Source organism: Paramormyrops kingsleyae, chromosome 13 (genome assembly GCF_048594095.1).
Source record: "Paramormyrops kingsleyae isolate MSU_618 chromosome 13, PKINGS_0.4, whole genome shotgun sequence".
In the NCBI taxonomy this organism is placed as follows: Eukaryota; Metazoa; Chordata; class Actinopteri; order Osteoglossiformes; family Mormyridae; genus Paramormyrops; species Paramormyrops kingsleyae.
The window spans coordinates 27,584,463-27,604,004 of NC_132809.1; the positions used below are offsets into that span (position 1 = coordinate 27,584,463).

The window sequence follows — 19,542 nt, forward strand, 5'->3', positions numbered from 1 at the left end:
GCTGGATCGCTGTTTGGTTTTAGGTGACTCCCTGATGCAGGGGTGGTCAGTTACCTGCCTTTTCCATCTCCACAGTCTTTTGCCTGCAGAGATGAGTGAAGAACCAACAACAGAACAGCACAGAAACTCCGCGGTAACGGTCCAATTTAGAGCAGAACACAAAATATTAAACAAAGGGATGTCAGTCACAGGGCCCAGTCATGCTTCAGGCGGTCAGCAGGTGAAGAGGCTGCAGATCGGGTAGCTTCTCCAGCACAAAGAGTCTCGTCAGGCCCTGGCAAAGGATCTCTGCTGCAGCTCTCTGTTGCCATGGTGATAAAGATGCTACAGGTACATTGAAATAGGCAAATTCAAGCTTGATAGATTCAACTCCAGAAGCAGTTTAGAGGTTTACTTCAACCGTTTCTGTTCTTCGGTTTTGACTTTGGGGTTTGTGTAATACGCTTTGTGGCTGACACCTGTGGTGAAAATGTTGAGGGTCGGCATGAATTAAATATTGCATTTCATGCAATGCCTGCTGAGGGCAGCATGGTGGCGCAGTGGTTGGCACTGTCGCCTCAGGGGGCGAGATAAGGAAAGAGAGGTGGAGCTGAACGAGGGAGGTCGGTGAACCTCCAGCGATGGTCTCCGAAGCCCTCAGAGAAGCAGATCCTTCACTAGTGGGGAACTGATGTGAAGTTGTTGATAACTCGGGTTCTGCGGCAAACAGAACCACATGACTGAGGGTCGAGAAGGGAATGAACAGATTGTGAAAATTTCCTTGCAGGCTTGAGTATATAAGGTATAACCCACTACAGCTGATGAGATTGAGGTAGGGACACTTAGATATCAGGTTATTTACTGTACATGTTGTGAAAAGCTGGGGCAGTCGTCCAGTTCCTTATTCAGTCTTTGATATGAATATATAATTAGGTCTTTCCGTTATTTATCAACACAAATACATGTATAGTACTGCCTGAAAGTGTGTTGATTGTCTTTCATATGTCCTAGAGCAATAATCACACTCTTAATTTAATTGTCAAATGCAGAAACCCTGAATGACTGACAGTTTTCTTATTTATGAAAACAAAATAAACAATGGAAAATCAATGCTCAATGTGGAGCAACCTTCAGAAGCCAGAAGTTAGACCCTAAACTTCTCCTAGATACCAGTACATCTCATGACTCATTGTAAAGAATGATTGTTGCACAAACTGCCTGAATAGACTGTTTATGTGTTGATACAACATTTCTGATCGGCTGAGATCTTAAATCAGTTAATAAATCAGTTCTGCCATTTCTCCTCTTAATATATTCTTTGGTAGATTAGCTGGGATGTTTAGGGTCGCTGCTGTGATCCATTACTCATTTTCCTTGAAAAAACTCGTGGGTGGAGGACTAGTCGTTCTTCCAAATATGGTGTTCTAATGATGTTGAGTTATCTGTGTTTGTAAGCAGAAAAATATCCCCAACTCAAGACATTTTAATGGTAGCATTGTGTTGTCTTTGTTTTTTTTTTTGCCACAATCAAAAATGTCACTATCTCTGGACCTTTTATTCTTCGTAAACTCTGCAGGATCACCCAGGCAGTCTTTGTAAGCTTAAGATGAGTCCCAGTCTTTTTTTTTTTTTTTTAGAAAGAAAAGATTTCTATCCTCCCATGAATGCCATCGATTTTCAGCTTACATTGTACTGTTGAGGCATGAACATGGACAGCTATAATAATGGATGTCAGTTACAACAATGGTCTGCAGATCGTAGGACATAGACCCATGGGGCTGAGGTCCCACTGTGGACATCTTATGTGGTTTTTCTGTTTGCTCAATGTGCATATTTCCTTAAATGACCACATCTAGTGACAGCCGTCTTGAGTTTTCTCCGTAAGTAAAAAGCTTTGCATTATGATGAACTGAGGAACCTGAAAGCATCCTGCAATGGAATTGTAACAGACTGACGTCTGAGGTTTCTTTAGATGAGAGCATGGACTATTGTTCTAATATGTGCAGATAAGACCTAGGTGACCTCATCTCCTTTTAAAGAAAAGGGCCATCCACCCAATTCCTGTTGACTGCCTTTTTGTTATTCATTCACAAACATACCTCGTTAACTGAGCTAATTCGGTTCACCTATGCACCGTTATTTGCTTGTTTTAACATCTCACATGCAGTGGCTCCTCCAAGGAATGCAAATTAGCTGTAGACCAAAACGTCCAGGAGGCTAGGGATTGGTTTCGATTGGTAAAAATGTGACATTGGCAGAATGTGTGGGGTTATTCTGGTGCTGTAGCGCTGACAGAGATCATGTTTCCTGGTGCAAAATAATGCAGCATTTCCTCAGCCACTGTCGCAGGAGCAGCTGCGGTGGGTAAATCTTCCAAAAATGCAGCGGCGTGGCCCGTTTTTAAGGACACATTGCCAGCGCGCCAGGTAACTCCGGCCTCAGTCGGCGATATATCGTATCGCGGTCAATCAGCCGCATAATGATTCAATCAAAAGAGCCAGCAGAGGTATTCCTGCCCCTCAGGTTGTCACCCCACCTAGAAGATTGCTGCTTAGCTTTTGGAATTTTAAGACCTCGCTACCTGCTAATTCCATCTGGGTTGTTAGCTGGAAATTCTGGGAGCTTCACTGTCACTTGAGCTTTTGTTTTTTCAGACCTGCTCTTTTTTTTTTTTTCTCCCAAGGTGTTGAGAGTGAGAGAAACGGTGTTGAAGGGCAGAAATGCATATTATTGGTTAACATATCAGTATATCATGTATAACTACTAAAATAATGGAGATTATGGCATTGGCTGATCAGCCATTTTCCGTAATGGAGGATGAGGGATTCTGTCGCCTCGTTCACCACTTAGAACCTTCCTACAGGCTCCCAGGTCAGCACTGTCTCACTGGCGTCTCACTGCCTGCAGTGTATGATGTGGGAGCTAAACACAATCACAGTAACATCACTGACTTCAGTTTCACTGCAGAACTACGGAGCTCAGAGGTTGGCTGGTTATCTGCATTGGTAATATCCATCCATCCATTTCCTGTAGCTGCTTATCCAACTCAGGGTCGCGGGGGGGTCCGGTGCTTATGCAGGAGACTGTGGGCGCAAGGCAGGGAACAACCCAGGATGGGGCACAAACCCATCACAGGGCACAGTCACACACCAGGCACTCACACACGCACGCCTGTGGGCAATTTGGTAATTCCAGTCATCCTCAGTATGTTTTCGGACTGTGGGGGGAAACCAGGAAAGCCCACAATGACATGAGGAGAACATGCAAACTCCACACACGGAACCATGGTTGAAACTTGAACCCTGGTCTTGAACAGTGCTAACCACTGCACCACTGTGCTGCCCCCACCAGTAATATTGCACAAAAATTTATAGTTTCAGCAATTTCACATCAGTTCCCCACTAGTGAAGGATCTGCTTCTCTGAGGGCTTCGGAGACCATCGCTGGAGCTTCACCACCTTCCTCGTTCAGCTCCACCTCTCCTTTCTTATCTCTCCCACCCCCAGCCCATGCAAGTCCTTGGGTACAGCCTCCTTCCATTTAAAAATGCAAGTCTGAAGAGTAAAAATAGATGTGGCCCGTTACATCACAGTGATTCACGCTGAAATAAAATCATTAGCCGTTTTGCGAAAAAGGCACGTAAACGCCTAATGCTCCAAGCAGCTTAAGTGAAGGATTAAATCAGACGTCTGCAGTGTTCACATCGACAGTTATTTCGGTGGCAAATTAAAATACTTAACAGCTTAATGTTTCATAGAAGACAATGAAAGTAATGCACTTGCATGTATTAAGAACAACCACTAAGCATTAACAGGCACGGAAACACAAAATAAGCCATATGCCTCTTAATGCAGCAACTGGGTTTTCTGTTATTTCTCATCCAGAAAGAGGTACTTAGATTCCAGCCAGTAGCCTAGTAGGTACCCACTGACAATTTTTTTTTTTTTTATTTGTCTGTGTTCTCTTCAAATAATGTCCCTACCTTTTATTTGAAGGAAACCTACTTACAGCATCCCTTCCAGTGTTTCACTGTGTAAATCAAATAAGTGATTCTAGAACCTAAATGCATTACAAAATCAGGTGGAAGCATGAGATGTTTGCTATGGTTGGGGGGGGGGGTACTTTCAGGAAACAATTCTAGTTGCAGATGGAGATGAACTGGAAGTCGTGGTTTGTAAAGGCTTTGTGAAGTTTTTCCCCTTGGTTTTGAATAGCACCCCCCCCCCCCCAGCCCTTATCGGGTCTGTACAGCCGTAGCCCCCGCTTGCTGCTCAGTGCCATTGGTCAGGGACTGGCATCAAGCCCAAGCAGCATCCCCTTCCTGTGCCAAACAGCGTCCTGTGGAAAGTGATGACAGAATACCCAAAGTTATTCTTGATACCTTTTCTTGTATATATAAATAACAATAAACAGTAACAATAAAATGTATATATGAGAAATATGTGGAGTGCCTCTTAATGGGTTTTACCGTTGAGATGCGAAACACTGTAAGCGATTGACGCAGAAACTCCTGCACAACTCGGCCTGCTAATGGTCAGGATCCTGCCCAAAAATGTACATCTCAGTTTGAAGTTCTCTCAAACACTGGGGCAATGGAAACATGCAACCTTTTCGACTCTGGATTTTTCTTGTATATTGTACGGCTTTCCAGCCCGGTCCACCTGTGTTTTCTGGAGACCTAGTCCGCACTGGTCGATGTAATTCACATTTACTGTGTTGATTATCTCTTTGTTCTGCTTTACAGTGGGGTTTCCTTCCCTGCGCAGGCTCAGGAGCCTGTGTGACCTCCTGTCAAAGACACCCCCACCCCCCAGTCTCTCCCCCCACCTTCGCTCACTTCCCAGCCACTGTAATTTTAGTTATTAAAGGCTAACTGACAGGAGACTGTCAAGCCTCTCGCGAGCCAGGCTTTCTGGGAAATCCGCCAGTCTTTCGCGAGTGTCGGATGAGCGGCGGAGTTGGCGGGGGCTGGGGGGTTGTCTTTTAATCGGATGCAGCACGGCCACAGACTGCTGTCACGGGGTGACTCTGGCCCTCTGAGTTCTCGGCACCCAGCTTCCTGTCTGTTCCGCACGCTGCCAGACCATCAGCCTCACTCCCAGCCACTCACTGTGTGGCTGGATGCCCAGAGGAGTTTAAAGGCATAAAATCCCACGATTTATTAGTCTTTTTTCAAACAGAATGTTCCACAGTTCCCTATTTTATCCTGGGTGTCCCCTGCTTTATGCCCCACGTCTCCTGAGATGGGCTTCAGGCTCCTCTAAACCCTTCGCTGAAATTTGAGGTCACAGAAGATGGACATGTGGATGTACTGCGGTCTTGCTCTTCAAAAGATAACACATGGATAATTACCACTGGCATCTGAATAATTCCTCCCATTCAGGGTGACCCCAGGTACCCGAGCCCACGTTCGTGACCCTGACCAGGCTAAGCAGTTGGAGGGATGGATGAATATGAATAATTGGCAGTGTGCACTTTGTCACAGCTTAGATTGGTCTTTATGTATCTTCACATCTCCTTGTCACATGCCCTGTGTGCTGGTTTGGGGAGTATCTGTGAGCGTCTGAGTTTATCTGAAGTTCAGGGTGCCGACGCAGACTCTCTGTTGTTCTGGCGGCAGTTCCACTGGATCGCATTTTCATACGATTACTCACGTTAAGCTGCGCAATAAATTAGACTAACGATTTCTGAGGTAATGAGTCCCATTTGAATCCCGGCCAGGGAGCAGAGGCAGCCAACACTGGGAATGGCACAGGTCTCCCTGAGGATCTGTAAGAGGGATATATGCAGTATATCACTGCAAATGGTGAGGATGGCAGTGAGCTCCTTATGGGCAGTGCAGTGTCAGGTCTGTGAGCTGTAAGCTTTCTCTGAGATGGGATAGCTCCAGGTTAGTCTACAATATGGGTTGTCACACTGCTATTGAGATTAGCCTAGGTATCATTTTCTTAAATATCTTAATCATCGTGTTATGATTGGTTGATTGATTGACATACATCATTTGGATATGATAATTCTGGTTGATTGTTATATATATATTTCTGATCAAGGACATTCAAAATGATTCCTTCCAGGGTTGTGGATGTAACCAGAAGAGTCATCCTGGTGATACCTAATACTTCATCCGGAAATGGGCTTTATAAATTCCGGCTATACTGAGAACACTGGTATCATTCGAGGGTTGCTAAGCGTACTTTGTGTAAATTATCGGCATTTCCAGTCAGGCCATCTTTTTTTTTATTGTCCAATCAGGAAGTCCAACCATTGGGTCAGACTAGGTCGGCTTATCAGGAAAATCACTGAGGCTATTTAGACCTCCAGAGAGTCATATCCTGTCAGGAATGCAATGACTTCTGAAATATGCTAACAGGTTGCCTACAGGACATGTCTGCCCTTTCAGTGAAAAGAACAGAGCTTATACTTCCTACCATAGTCCAACAGCACATGCTTAAATAGGTCAGGTAGCGTGGGGACCAGACTACGGGCACCGCAGTCGTTGTCATTCCCCAGCTGTCCTCGCCTGTTTAGAGCCACAAACAGCCCTGTCACATCTGTGAGCAGCGGCAGCATAGCTGGGTAACGAGGGGGCGCTTTGTTACCACAGGTAGGCGGGACCAGGTGGTGGGAATTAGGAGAGTGACTCAACATGGCCAGTAGGTCGATTTGCCATGACTGTCATCCAGAGGTTATGGTGGGTGCTGAGCAGTAGTGTCAGAGGGTCCTGTCTGCAGTTTCTGTGCTTGACAGGACCAACTGTGGCATTACCTGTAGCATTAATGCTAACATGCTGAGATGGCTACTATCTGTGAAGGCAGAAGCATTGGCATTAACTTGGACCTACAACATCTAGAGAAACATTCCATGCTAGCCCTGATGGTTAGACCTACAGCATCCAGAGGGAGGTCCCAGGATAGTCCTGATGGGGGCAACATGTGATCTTGTGGTATAGAAACAGAATGACCCAAAACAGAGGCTTTGGATTTATGTCCCTGAAATTGCTTACAGTGCAAAAGGGCCTTTTCTACTGAAGCTCTGTGCTAATAGCTATGTCGTCAGAAGCATTTTTAAATTTGTAAGCTAATGTCTACAACGTGGATCCAAACTCTTCTGAGGCGTAAAGAGGGTGGCCCCCACTCTCAGGGTCTTCCTGAAGGCCCACTGCAGTATTTTCCTTACTTCAATATGTTATACCATCACCCAGTCTTCTCTGAAATATAATTTAAGGAGCTATTTGCTAGGATCCCCAGCTGTTTGATTGCATTGCAGATTTGATTACATTCCAGCAGTACACAGCTATGGATTTTGCTGTCAGTTCAGCCCTATAATGTTGGGTTTTGGGGATTATTTTTGAGAGATTGTGTATGAGGGATTATTTTGAGGGATCATCTTGACTACAGTGAGCTTTATAAGAGTCTTTCAGCTTCTCCATGAATGATGTAATTGGACTACAAACATTTCACTTACATTCACCTGATTGCCATAATTGTAAGTACTGTCTTTGGCTAAGAAGACACGATTTAATTATTTTTCCATCAGCACAGAAGCCGTATGGCGGCCCCTGTCACATCACCGAGAAGCCTGAGCCAGCAGCCCCCATCCACGGGCAGCAATCTTTGACCGCACATTGACACTAAGGGCAAATAGTACGGCTGGGCTTTGCACACTGCAGCTAGATGCTGCTCAGAAATCCTCAGTGCAGCCAAACTGTAGAAGGATCTTGTTAGTGTCACCTTCTGTCAGCGAACCCGCCTGTGCTGTATTCCTCAACCCCGTTGGTGTACCTCGGTAAACAATGGGTCTTCTGTGAACTAGCTGTAGAAGATAAGAAATTTCCTTAGTGGCCTTCGTGTGCTGCTCGTTTTGGTGTTTCTAACTTCATTCCTTCAGCTTTGCTCTCTTGTGCAACACGCTACAGAATACAGAGCTTGGCGGTGCAGCCTGTCCTATGCATGTATGCCTGCATCTCCTGAGGATTAATCAAAAGCAGCAAAAGTCTGCGAGTGCTGGTTGAAAACAGGCCTCCGCTGTTTTTGAGAGTTCCATCTGTGGCTTCTTGTTTTATTTTATTATTTTTTGGATCTTGTGCTTATGGGAGGGTAACACCCACATCCATGGCCTATAATCTGACAAGTGAAGTGACTCTTTATGTCACAGGAATTAATGAAAGATTAGGGTGAATAAATCACCCTCGTAAAAAATTTAAGCCCCTACTGGCTTTGTGCTGAGCAGCTTATCACAGCTGGTTATCCAGACAAAGTGTTGCAGAAATCTCCATCATAATGAAGAGTCATATCACTAGAGTCTCAAGGATTTCCATATTTATTACTTTGAATATTTGTAGGCTTTGATCTAGAAAAGTATAAACATTCCCTAAAATATATTGAAAAGCATTGTCTAGACTGCAGTCTCTATGGAACCGTGGTCTCAGTGGAGCTGTGGTCTCAGTGGAGCCATGTTCCCTGTGGAGCCGTATTTGCTGTGGAGCCGTATTTGCTGTGGAGCCGTATTTGCTGTGGCGCTGTATTTGCTGTGGAGCCCTGGTCTTGGGAGATCTACAGTCTTTGTAGAAGTGAAACATTAGTGGAGCTGTGGGTTTTGTTGTCTCCAGACTTTATTAGCATGTGCCAGCAAACAGTCCTCGTGACTTAGTCTGCAAAGGACTGAGGACGACTAACTGTTTCATCGTTTGAAAAGAACTAACAAAAAGAATAGTAATGAAGACATTCTTTTATTATTATTATGTTAATCACTCAGTGCTTACCTGAAGCAGCTTGGATTTGAACCTTTATCTTCCTGTTCTATAAGAACCCATGTGGGGTCCAGCTGGAATAGCCCTCTGTGATGTCATTGGAATCGCAGGACGCTTACCTATCCTTACAGCATCCGTGGAAGGACTGTTTGTGCAGCTTCAGCTGTCGTTTTGGGCCCGGTAACATGTGAGTGATTAACAGTCCCTCCCACGCACCTTGCGGAAAATGTGATCAGGTGCTGAAACCTGAAGGTTTCAGCTATCTTTAGTTTCTCAAAATGGTTAAGGCCACACTGTTTTGGAAGCTGCCAAACATGTGTCCAGAGAGTCCTAAATCTGGACAATGGGACACCGTGGACAAAGGACACTAACCTCAAACTGTCCCCATTATTAAGTGTGAACACAGTTTGAGATCCCTCAGCTTGAGTTTGGTCTGTAGCTGTGTTTACATGTTTTTTTAATATATATATGAAAATATTTCCGATGTAATACTTTGTGATAAATATATTTTTCATAATTATCTGAGAAAGCTGAGAGTCTTCCACGCTGTTCTGTCTTCCTGCTGGTGCATTGATAGCCAGCAGCTGAATACTTTGCTTCTGAGTTCAGGCTCGCTGCCTCTGGGGCCAGCAGGAGGTTCCCTGCTTTATCCCTTTTTTCGGTGGCCTACATTCAGCTAACTGACTTCAGAAGCCAGCGGGAGTCTTTCCTTTGCAGTTTTCCCCCTGCCCAGCAGCAAATCACTACTTGAAATTTTAGTTTCTATTGTATTATCTACTAAAAACCCATTAGAGACTCTATAGACACGTGATCTTACATGAGGTAAGACATCATTTCAGCTGTTGTTTATTTTAACAATATGCACCGATAAATCCCCCGATATTGTACTGGGAAAGTTACTGGAATATGGATGGTTGCATCTTTTAATATCACAGTGGACACTTCATTTACTGGGGAGTTGTACAGTTGTGCTGTGTCATTTTAATAATCTGTTAATATTTAGATATGCTAATGTCAGTACTTAACCCTACCCATTAGCGTTTGCTCATTACAACTTACTGATTCTCCAGTTATACACTGAACCGGCCAAGACAGCATTCCAAATGGCTAAGGACTGGGAATCGCAAGCAAGCAGTCGGTTAGAGCTGTTTGCTGGGAGAGTTCAGTGGACGACTTTATCCATCTGCAGATGCAGGATAGAGAAAGCTGTATCCGTCTCCTCTGTGTCTGCTCTGATATCCATTTTACGGTTCTGTGTAGAATGCAAAGCACAAACGGCTGGACATCCTGCCTTTTCTGGGCCCTCATTGGCTGTAACTGTTTACCGAAACCCCGCCCATTCTGGAATCTTTTCTTTCATACAGCAGATGACATTATAGTTCTTTGCTGCGGTGACGTTACATCGCAGGATGTGCTCATATTTTTATGGAAATGAATTCCAGAAAATTCTGTCTGATATTTTCTCTTCATTCCTTTCTGCCTGAAGCCCTCCGTAAATGACATGCAGACACGGTCTACACCGAGTGGCGTTTTTCTGTGACCATACAGACCAAACGCCTTCACTGTGTGTCTCTCAGCCTTATTTTATGCCATCTCTGTATTAAGGTGTTCTCTGAGAGCTCTTGGGATTTGGCGTTCTGAACTGACCTCATTCTGACCTCGCAGTACATCTGAACTGAGTCTGTACAGACACTGATTTGGCTTTGACTTTAAACTAGATCAGTTCAGCAGCTTTTTTTTTCAGATTTTAAAGCCAAGCCCTATGATTTTTATTATAATTTGGCATAATCCAAATAAAATACAAACCCCATTTCCAGAAAAGTTGAGATATATTCTAGAATGCAATAAAAACAAAAATCTGCAATATATTATTCACGCAAACTTTTATTTTAGCTGACAAAAGTACAGAGAAAAGATTTCCAGCAGTTGTATTGAAGCGTTTAATTGTTTTTAAATTGTAAATATACACAGCTGAAAATCTTTTCTCTGTACTTTAGCATTAGCATGTTAGCAACATCACAAAGGAACTCAGCAGAAGTTGAGAGAGAGTTAAAATAAGTGCACAGAATATTCCGGTAACAGTGGTTCGGAAGACTCCACATTAAGCAAGCTAATTGGTAGCTGGTGAGGTATCATGTGAGGTATAAAAGTAACATCCATCAAAGGCTCAGTCTCTGCAAGTAAGGATGGGTCACGGCTCCACCTTTCTGTGCCAAAATTTGTGAGAGAATTGAAAAAGGAACATTCCTCAACGCAGGACTGTAGAGAATTTAGGTCTTGCGACATCTACGGTACATAATATTGTGAAAAAATTCAGAGAATGCAGAGACATCGTGTAACGGGCAAAGTCGGAAATCGCTGTTGAATGCACGTGATCTTCGAGCCCTCAGGTGGCACTGCCTAAAACCGTCATGCTAATGTGACAAATATTGCACCTGGGCTCAGGAGTACTTGGGGAAACCAGTGTCACTTAACACAGTCCGTTGCTGCATCCAGAAATGCAACTTGGATCTGTATTAAGCAAGGGGGAAGCCATACATCAACTCTATGCAGAAACGCCAGCCAGTCCTCTGGGCCCGAGCTCATTTCAGATGGACCGAAAGACTGTGCAACTGTGTGCTGTGGTCAGATGAGTCCACATTTCTGCTTGATTTCACAAAAAACGGGCGTGGAGTTCTCTGTGCCAAAGATGAAACCGACCATCCAGGTCGCTATCAGGGAAAGCACCATCAAGCTGACGTCACTTCCTGGGACGTCCGAGAAAATGTCCCAACTTTACTGAAATGGAGTTTCAATGTACATCTACCATAATATATGAGAACCAGATTTGGCTAATTACAACCAGAGCCATATAATCACACAGGTACAGGTGCTGCTTATGAATTAATGTGATGCATGAATTTGCTTCTTTGTATGAAATATAACAATGAGTGAACAATAAGCAATAAATATGATACAATGGAGATAAAGACAGGTAGCCTGTAAGTCATTAATTAAAAATAGACCAATCAATATTTCTGTGTATAATGTTTGAAAATGAACATGATTTTTTGTGAATCCAGTGAAGGCTGGGGGATGTAGAGGAATGTCTAGTGAATCCAGTGAAGGCTGGGGGATGTAGAAGAATGTCTAGTGAATCCAGTGAAGGCTGGGGGATGTAGAGGAATGTCTAGTGAATCCAGTGAAGGCTGGGGGATGTAGAGGAATGTCTAGTGAATCCAGTGAAGGCTGGGGGATGTAGAGGAATGTTGCCTGGCTCAAGTATGTCAAAGGACGTTGTCTGGTGAATCCGGTGAAAGCTCAGGGATGTAAAAGGACGTTGTCTGATGAATCCGGTGTCAAGTTTCACTGCCAACACTGGCTATTTAATAGTAAAATGTATCAGCTATCGATCAAATTTTCTGATCAATAAATATGCAGACGCAAGCAAAAAATTCACATTAAGGTATGTAATGTAACTGAGATACAAAAATAATTCCACAAACTTTTTTTTTGCTCCACCACTCCTATTTTCCCCACACTTCCACATAACCTCCACGCTCACCCCAGTGCTTATGTGGTCAACCAGTCACCATGTTTACTATAAGCCCAACCTGGGAGTTCTTGGTTGTGTAAAAAGTACCTACCCCAGAGTAGGGACTTAAAAAAAGGTTCAGAAAGTACCTCAGAGGAACTAAAATCTGTGGGAATGCAACAGAAGTTCCTGGTTCTGGAAAAAAGTTCCCGTGGTGGGAAAGCACCCAGGCTTGAGGAATCATAGCTGTGTCTCCGGCTGAACTGTAACCTAAAGGTCTACATCTCAGGAGGACCCCTGCTCTGGTACCTGTACTCTCCCACAAATTTCTACAGTTCAATAAAAAAAACAGCTATAAATGTTATATATGGGTAGATATTGGGTTTATTTGGACAGATATCCTCTGGCATCCTCCCAAAGTGGAAGAATGCTCACTCTGCTGGGCAGATTTATTGTGTAGGTATGAAGTGAGCTTCCTCACTGTTCCCTGAATCCTGTTTTTTGTGCGTTAATTCCAGCTTTAATCGCTTACAGTACCGAGACATTCCGGATCATGCCAATTAGCGCACGGATCCGGCCACGCAGAGGCTGCATGTGCTGTGTAATGACATGTAGCTTAAGCTGCCGCTAGTCAGCTGGTTTTGAGCGCTTCACCCCCCCCCCCCCCCAGTAAATCGATGCCTCCGCTGATACCCCATCAGCTGTTACGCTGCTTAAATCCCTGAGGGCCGCAGTGGAGGGAATCGCTGACACCCTCAGCCAACTCCTCTGTTCCGTGGCGGGGAAAGTTACTCCTCAAGACACAAACTAGGTGGCGGGTGGAATTCAGCTGACGGATTGTCTGCAAAAAAAAGAAAATGGATACCCGAGCATTTCCACTTCGGCTTACTTGCATTGTGCTGATTACCGGGATGGTGAGAGAGAAAGTTCTGGAAACACTTCTGAGTCTAGCTGGAGAGTGAACCAGGCTAACACCTCCCCCCGTATCACCTCCCCACCTGTGTTCAAGGGAGCTCGCAGCAGTTTTTAATGCTTGTTCTCCTGCTCATTTACCGTTGCCTGTAGAGACTCCCCAAAAACCGGACGAAGGCGGCGGCAGCTCCTTGTCGGACTCCTCGCTGTTCACACGCTGGGGTCGCGACCTCAGCCCCGATGGCCGGCGCACGGCACTGATGCAGTTCCAGTACTATGGGTACAACGGCTACCTCAGCGACCGGCTGGCGCTGGATCGGCCGATCCCGGACCTCAGGCCTGACGGGTAAGCACGGGAATGTTGGATAAAAAGGAAGTGGAAGACAAGTTTAAAGTCCAGTTAAGAAAAAAAACAGCTTATTGGAGTAATCGGTGTCTGTTGGCATTACAGCTCTGCACCTGTGAAGACTAAAGGATTTCTGAAAAATAATACTTTAGAAAGCATTAAAAACCAAACAGTTAACTCTGTACACCTCACGGTTAATAGAACTTTTCCAAAACTTTCTCCTTGTTTCTGGTGTCTTGATGTGTAGCTCGTTGGGATATTTTGCAAAGTCTTTATACAAAAGTCTGTGCTTTGCATCTGCTAAGTTTAATATTGCCAGTAGGGCTAGGGTGACCAGATAATCCATGTCAGGGAGGACACTCTGGGCTAGGACATCGTAAATTACCATTTCAATTAAACGGACCTGGATTTCACTTGAGGACTGAGTTCTTGCTGTGTGCTGATTGGTCAGTCTCCTATAATCATGCATGTGTCACTAATGTTAATGTGAAACAGCTGGATGAGTCTTTCAGTCAAGGAAACAAACCAGTCAAAGCACAAGAAGAGCTGAACTATTTAGTCGAGCGCAGGAGCCTTTCAGTTTGAAAGTAGTTTGTAAAACCCGAAGTAGCTCAAAATGTCCTCCCTGACATGGATTATGTGGTCACCCTAAGTAGGGCGGCTACTCTAGTACTGCTGCTGAACAACATGTTAGCATGTTAGCCGTGCTGCAGAACAATGTTAGCATTAGCATGTTAGTAACATCACAAAGGAACATGTTCGTGTTAGCAGTGCTGAAAAGGAACATTGTGTTAGCGTATTAGCCACGTTACAAAGGGATAGTTTATTAGCAGGAAACATGCTTGACAGCCTCCTGCTGGAAATGTTTTATAGAAACGGCATGTTCTAATGAGTGTAATTCATGCAGATATTTAAAAAGTAGAGATACTCAACCAGAATACCTGAATTGTTAAAATGACAGGAGAGGCACCCATGAATATAACTGACGTACCAGCATTTTGTGGTTTGGATAAAAGACAAGTGGACCACAAAAGTTAAGAAGATGAACTGTTACCATCACCCATCATGAATGACCCATGTTAGTAGGGTTAAAGCGAGTGGCATTTTGTGGAGAAGGAAAGCTATGCTAACCCATGCAGTCAGGGTTACATGTCCGACATAGCCCAGTAACCCCGAAACAGATGAAATAAATCATGATGGATAAACCTGTCAATATGATTAGTCCTAAAAAAAAGTAATTCCATGGAGAAAGTAGGCTTAATTTACTTGAAATCTCCTCGCTGGCTCTGCTGTTTGCTACTCCGCAGTTGGCTATGTACCAGTGCCCTCGCTAATTAATTTAGCCGCTGTGCTTGGGTCTCCGGGGACCCATGTATTAAATCTGGCCGTCTTGTGACACGGCACTGATGCCCTTTGCTAATGAAGTTCTAACCTGCTTTAAGCTCACAGTGGCGTTTCTTAACGGGTCCTGTGGACGTCCCCTCGCCAGCACACCTGACGTGTTAAAGGCTTGATGAGAAAATTAGCTGGATGGGAGGTTCTAGTGGTAGGATAGAAAAACTGGGCATATACAATGACTATATATATTTTTTTATTTATTACATGCCTGTAGCCAAGGGGGTTCAAACTCATTATTTTGCTACAGGGTTCCCCAGTTCTGGTCCAGGAGGGCCAGTCTGTAACACAGTTTGCAGATTTCCAACTGTGTTGCAGACTTGCCCCCAGGACTGGAATCGGAGAACCCAGTTTCACTTATGTGGCTATGTTCCAGATTTAGCAGATTATTATATCCAGAGCAACATACTTTTTTGCTTGTGGGAGTTAATTTACACAATGTTCTAAGGGCAGAATGAAAAATGATTGGTTCAGAGGTCCAAGCAACTGGAGGGGGCATGACCAAGACCTCTGATTGGTTGGTCCCACCTCCTCTAGTTGCTTGGACCCACCTCCTCTACAATCTAATTGGTAATCTCTGATTTACTGGGCGTTAGGAGCCTTGCTCAAGGACACAAAGGTGGAATGACTTTGCTGGTCATAGGATTTGAAGCAGTGACCTTCTGATCACAAGCCCTACATCCTAACCTTCTACACCACATATCACCTCCCCAGTTGGCTAATGGACCTCGGTGGGCCTGAATGCTGCTCTCCGTTTCCCAGGTGCAGGAATCTGTCGTACGCTAGCCAGCTCCCCCAGCTCAGTATTGTCTTCATCTTCGTGAACGAGGCCCTGTCAGTGGTGCTGCGCTCTATCTGCTCAGCCATCCGAAGGACCCCCTCCCACCTGCTCAAGGAGATCATCTTGGTGGACGACAACAGCAGCAACGGTGAGGCGACCCTCGCTTCTGCTCCCTGGGCGCACTCCAGTACTGTGTTTTGAAAGTTGGATTCTAGACCCACATCGCTGCAGTACTGCTTCACTGAATGAGACGAACACGCTGCGAAAATAAATTAAGGACACTCTGGGGAATTGCGTGTAATGAAGTGTTACCCAGAACAATCAAACTAAAGACTAACTTTTGGAATATTTAAATGTCTATTTCCATGGAGAGATCATCTAAAGTCCAGTGGTTGTCATGCCAACAAGTTTTTGTTTTTCATTCTTTTGCAGACCTAAGTGTGTGACTTTTAGGTGCCGTAGGGGGGAGGGTAGGAATCTGGGGCTGTATAATGTTTTGATTAATTTAACAAACAGTTTTGAAAAGAGACGCTTGTCTTCTTTAGAAAGTAGGGTCAGCCTTGCTCAGGAACCCAATGGTGAGATCACTCTGTTGGCCCAGGGATTTGACCCCACAACATTCTGATTAAAGAAACTCAATTTGCTGAGCCACACACCTCTCCCAAAGATTATAAAGCAGTCCTCAGATACCCTGGCTGCTTTTATGCGTTTCACAGTCTTCTGTTTGCCAAAGCACTCCCAAAGCACTCCCAATGCACTCCCTTTCTGTGGCGCTTTACTCGTCCCTGCCCTAGCACCCAATAAAGGACTCTTCCCAGTCTGATCCCAATGTCACATGGTTCCTTGCACCTTTCTGAATGAAGGGATTCTCATATATGTGTAGTCAGCAGAGATGATTACCACTCAAACCTGGTCCCCTGTTGTCCAGAAAGGGTCACTACACTGAATATAAAATAAACACATTCTTTATTTTGGAGATGCTGAAGCAGCATGTTCTGCTAACCAGCTGGCTAACTATGACCTTCTGATTCTCTCTGGTTGCTTATTTAGTCGTTTCAGTTAGGGGGGGCTGAAGTGACTTTTTCAGTGGTGCAGCAGACCCATCCCTGCATGTGGTAACCAACAAGTATAAAGGAGCCTGCACTATTGCTTACACTTTTCTTGTAATTCTGTTTGCCTGCTGACCTTGGTTACCAAGGTGATCTTGGTTATGTAGGATGCCAAAGAATGTGTTTTTTCCAGTTTATGGAATTTCAGCAGATAAGCACACATTTTTGTGTTCATAGCTTTACTTTTATTTTTTATTAACCAGAACTCCCATTTTGCCTGTTATCGACATGCTAAACTCTTATAGCGTCATACTTCCCATTCCGCAAATGAAAATACACCATTTTTTCGTTCCACGATTTGTCGTTTTTGGTTTAGCTTTAGAGATGAACACCAACTTCAGCTCCCACATGTCCTCCAAAATCCAAAGAAAATCCAACTTCAGCGCCGTTTGGAGGGAATTATCGTGATCAGCCTGTATAGTACACGCCAGTCAGCCATGTTTTTGTGGTTATGCCGCTCTTTGGTGCTGCCACAGTGAGTGGGTCTATTAATATTGCCTTTCATTCATAATGCAGATGTTCCCCCAACACGCTCCCTTGATGATGAAAATATACAATAAGCTCTTGGGAGGAAACTGGAACATAAATTGCCCGGAAGGAATACCGTGTTGTAGCTGCAGCCTTCCCGGACCCCGCTGTTTTCAGTCTGTAGGCCATGTCTGTGATTTAGTGTCTGTTACACTGTAAAACCTAATCTGGCTCCGCTTTGTGTTTTTGTTTTCTAAGCCCGAAAGCGCTCTCGCTTCACTCCTAAGTGGCATTTTAATTAATGAAGAATGTCATGCGCTCATCTTTAATCCTGTCGCCGCAGTTCGATAGCTGAGATGTGCCAAAAGGTGAGAACATTCTGGAGTGTCTGCCGAATGATAAAAAGCAGACTTCCTGGTCGGTTTGGAGCTCAAAACCCACTGATACCGATGCCAACGGACAGAGGCTAATGTCCATCAGCAGCAGAGATCCTGCTCACCTTTTGATACAGCTGATGATTTACTGGCCCATTTCTTTCCTCTCACCCATTGTGCGGTAGGACCAGCGGAACTGTGCACATTAGCCCTATTACCCATTTGTCATTAGCCAAGCTGGGACACGTAATTTTCACAGCCTAAATGTTATGGCTGCCATCAGGAATCCGCCATTTCTGTGTTGCTAAAGTGCAGTAAATTCCTGGCTTTACCATGATGACTGACAATTAAGGCCCCGCTCCGTCTGTGGGACTCTGTCCTTCATGGTAGGTAGGATCTGTGTAGGCGGGTGTGCTGACAAGCACTAACAACCGGAACAACAGGGACGCCTTAAGAGAGAGCGGTCCCTTGGTCTTACTTTCAGGTATAGCTGGTGCAACATAATCACGATCACATATCGCATTCACAGTAATGATTTGTGACTTATGACTTATGTTTATTAAATTTGGCTAGCAGAGCACACAACAGATTACTGTTTTGGTAAATCGTGTAAGTGATTTATAAGCACTTAAGTGGTGGTGAAGAAAGAGACAGCTCAACATCTTTTAAGAGAGGAGATCTTGTGTGTAAACAAGGTAAGAAGACTACTTTTAGTAGTTTCAAGTCCAACACATTAACCATAAGGATACTCTGAATTTATACGGATTATTAACTTTTGGACGTCACAATATGCCTCTCAATATTTTAGGCGCACTACTAATCTGCTTACCACATTGTGGCCGTTAGTAAACATCTGTATAGTAATGAAAAGCTGGTGTCTGGACAGTTGTTTATGCCCATCCTATTAAGTTCTGGTGATTATTGCGTGTGCGCCATATGATCACGATTATATCACGACAGGGTAAGGTTACAGTGTGATTTGACTGGAATTTAGAAAAACCCATGCAGATGCTTAAAGTGGACTTTTGCTGACCTGTGTAAAAGGTCAAAGGACTGCTCACACAGACATGTAATGGAAGGCAATGACTTCTCTTGGCAAGCCAAGTTCTGGTCATCACTCGTATTGCAAAGGACTCTGGGAGAAGGTCTCTGAAAGGTGAATGGAATCATGCGATACAGGGAGCTGGCAGCAGGGAGCAGGTTTATTGACGTTAATCTCCCGTTTCAGGGCTGGAAGGTTTGGTTGGGTTTGGGACCAACACAAGAAAAGCATAAATACTAAATCAAGGAGCTGGATTGACAGTAGATGGTAAACAAACGCAGGGAGTGATGTGTCTGGGCTGAACAGAGAATCAGCATGAGATTCGCTGTCTTGGGACTGATGTCAGTTGTTTTATGCCTTGATGAGGGTTTGACTTGGAGAAATGCTAACTCCCGTATTTGAGCAAACGCATCGATTGGGACACATGCAGCCAAGTCATGAGCCTGCTGTTAATGGACTTTAAGAGCTGCCCATTTTACGCTACTTGGTAATATTACACTGTGCTGTGTGTCTGAACAATTTTATTAGCTGTTTTGTCTTTCAAGGACATAGAAAACACTTGTGCTACATCAAATGAGTTTAATACTGTATAAAATGCACGCAGCAATTCTAAAATCCTACTGTCTGATGTCATACCAGAAGTTTCTGAAAGTGAATGATGGGTCTATTTATTATTTATTGATTTCTCTATTCCCTTCAAACATTTTGAACACTTTACAGGCAATAACAGATATCTGCTAGGACAGGTAATAAAATCATTACAGTATTTTTAAATAACAGAAAAGCGTTTGTTCAGTTTTATAACGTTTCCTAAGAAATTTCTTGGATCAATGAAGCCATGTAACCAGTGGAGAGCAACCAAAACAAAAACTA

The 19,542-nt window shown here is 44.2% G+C and overlaps 1 protein-coding gene across 6 annotated transcripts in view; it reads left to right on the top strand.

Annotated features, from left to right (window-relative positions):
* Window positions 1-19,542, top strand: part of LOC111850549 (polypeptide N-acetylgalactosaminyltransferase 18-like) — a 48,730-nt gene that overhangs the window by 14,579 nt on the left and 14,609 nt on the right. For all 6 annotated transcript variants that reach the window (XM_023824545.2, XM_072698502.1, XM_023824547.2 and 3 more), the window contains exons 2-3: window positions 13,308-13,500; window positions 15,658-15,824. In XM_023824545.2, coding sequence (XP_023680313.1) covers window positions 13,308-13,500; window positions 15,658-15,824 — 360 coding nt within the window. The remainder of the gene's footprint in view (window positions 1-13,307; window positions 13,501-15,657; window positions 15,825-19,542) is intronic.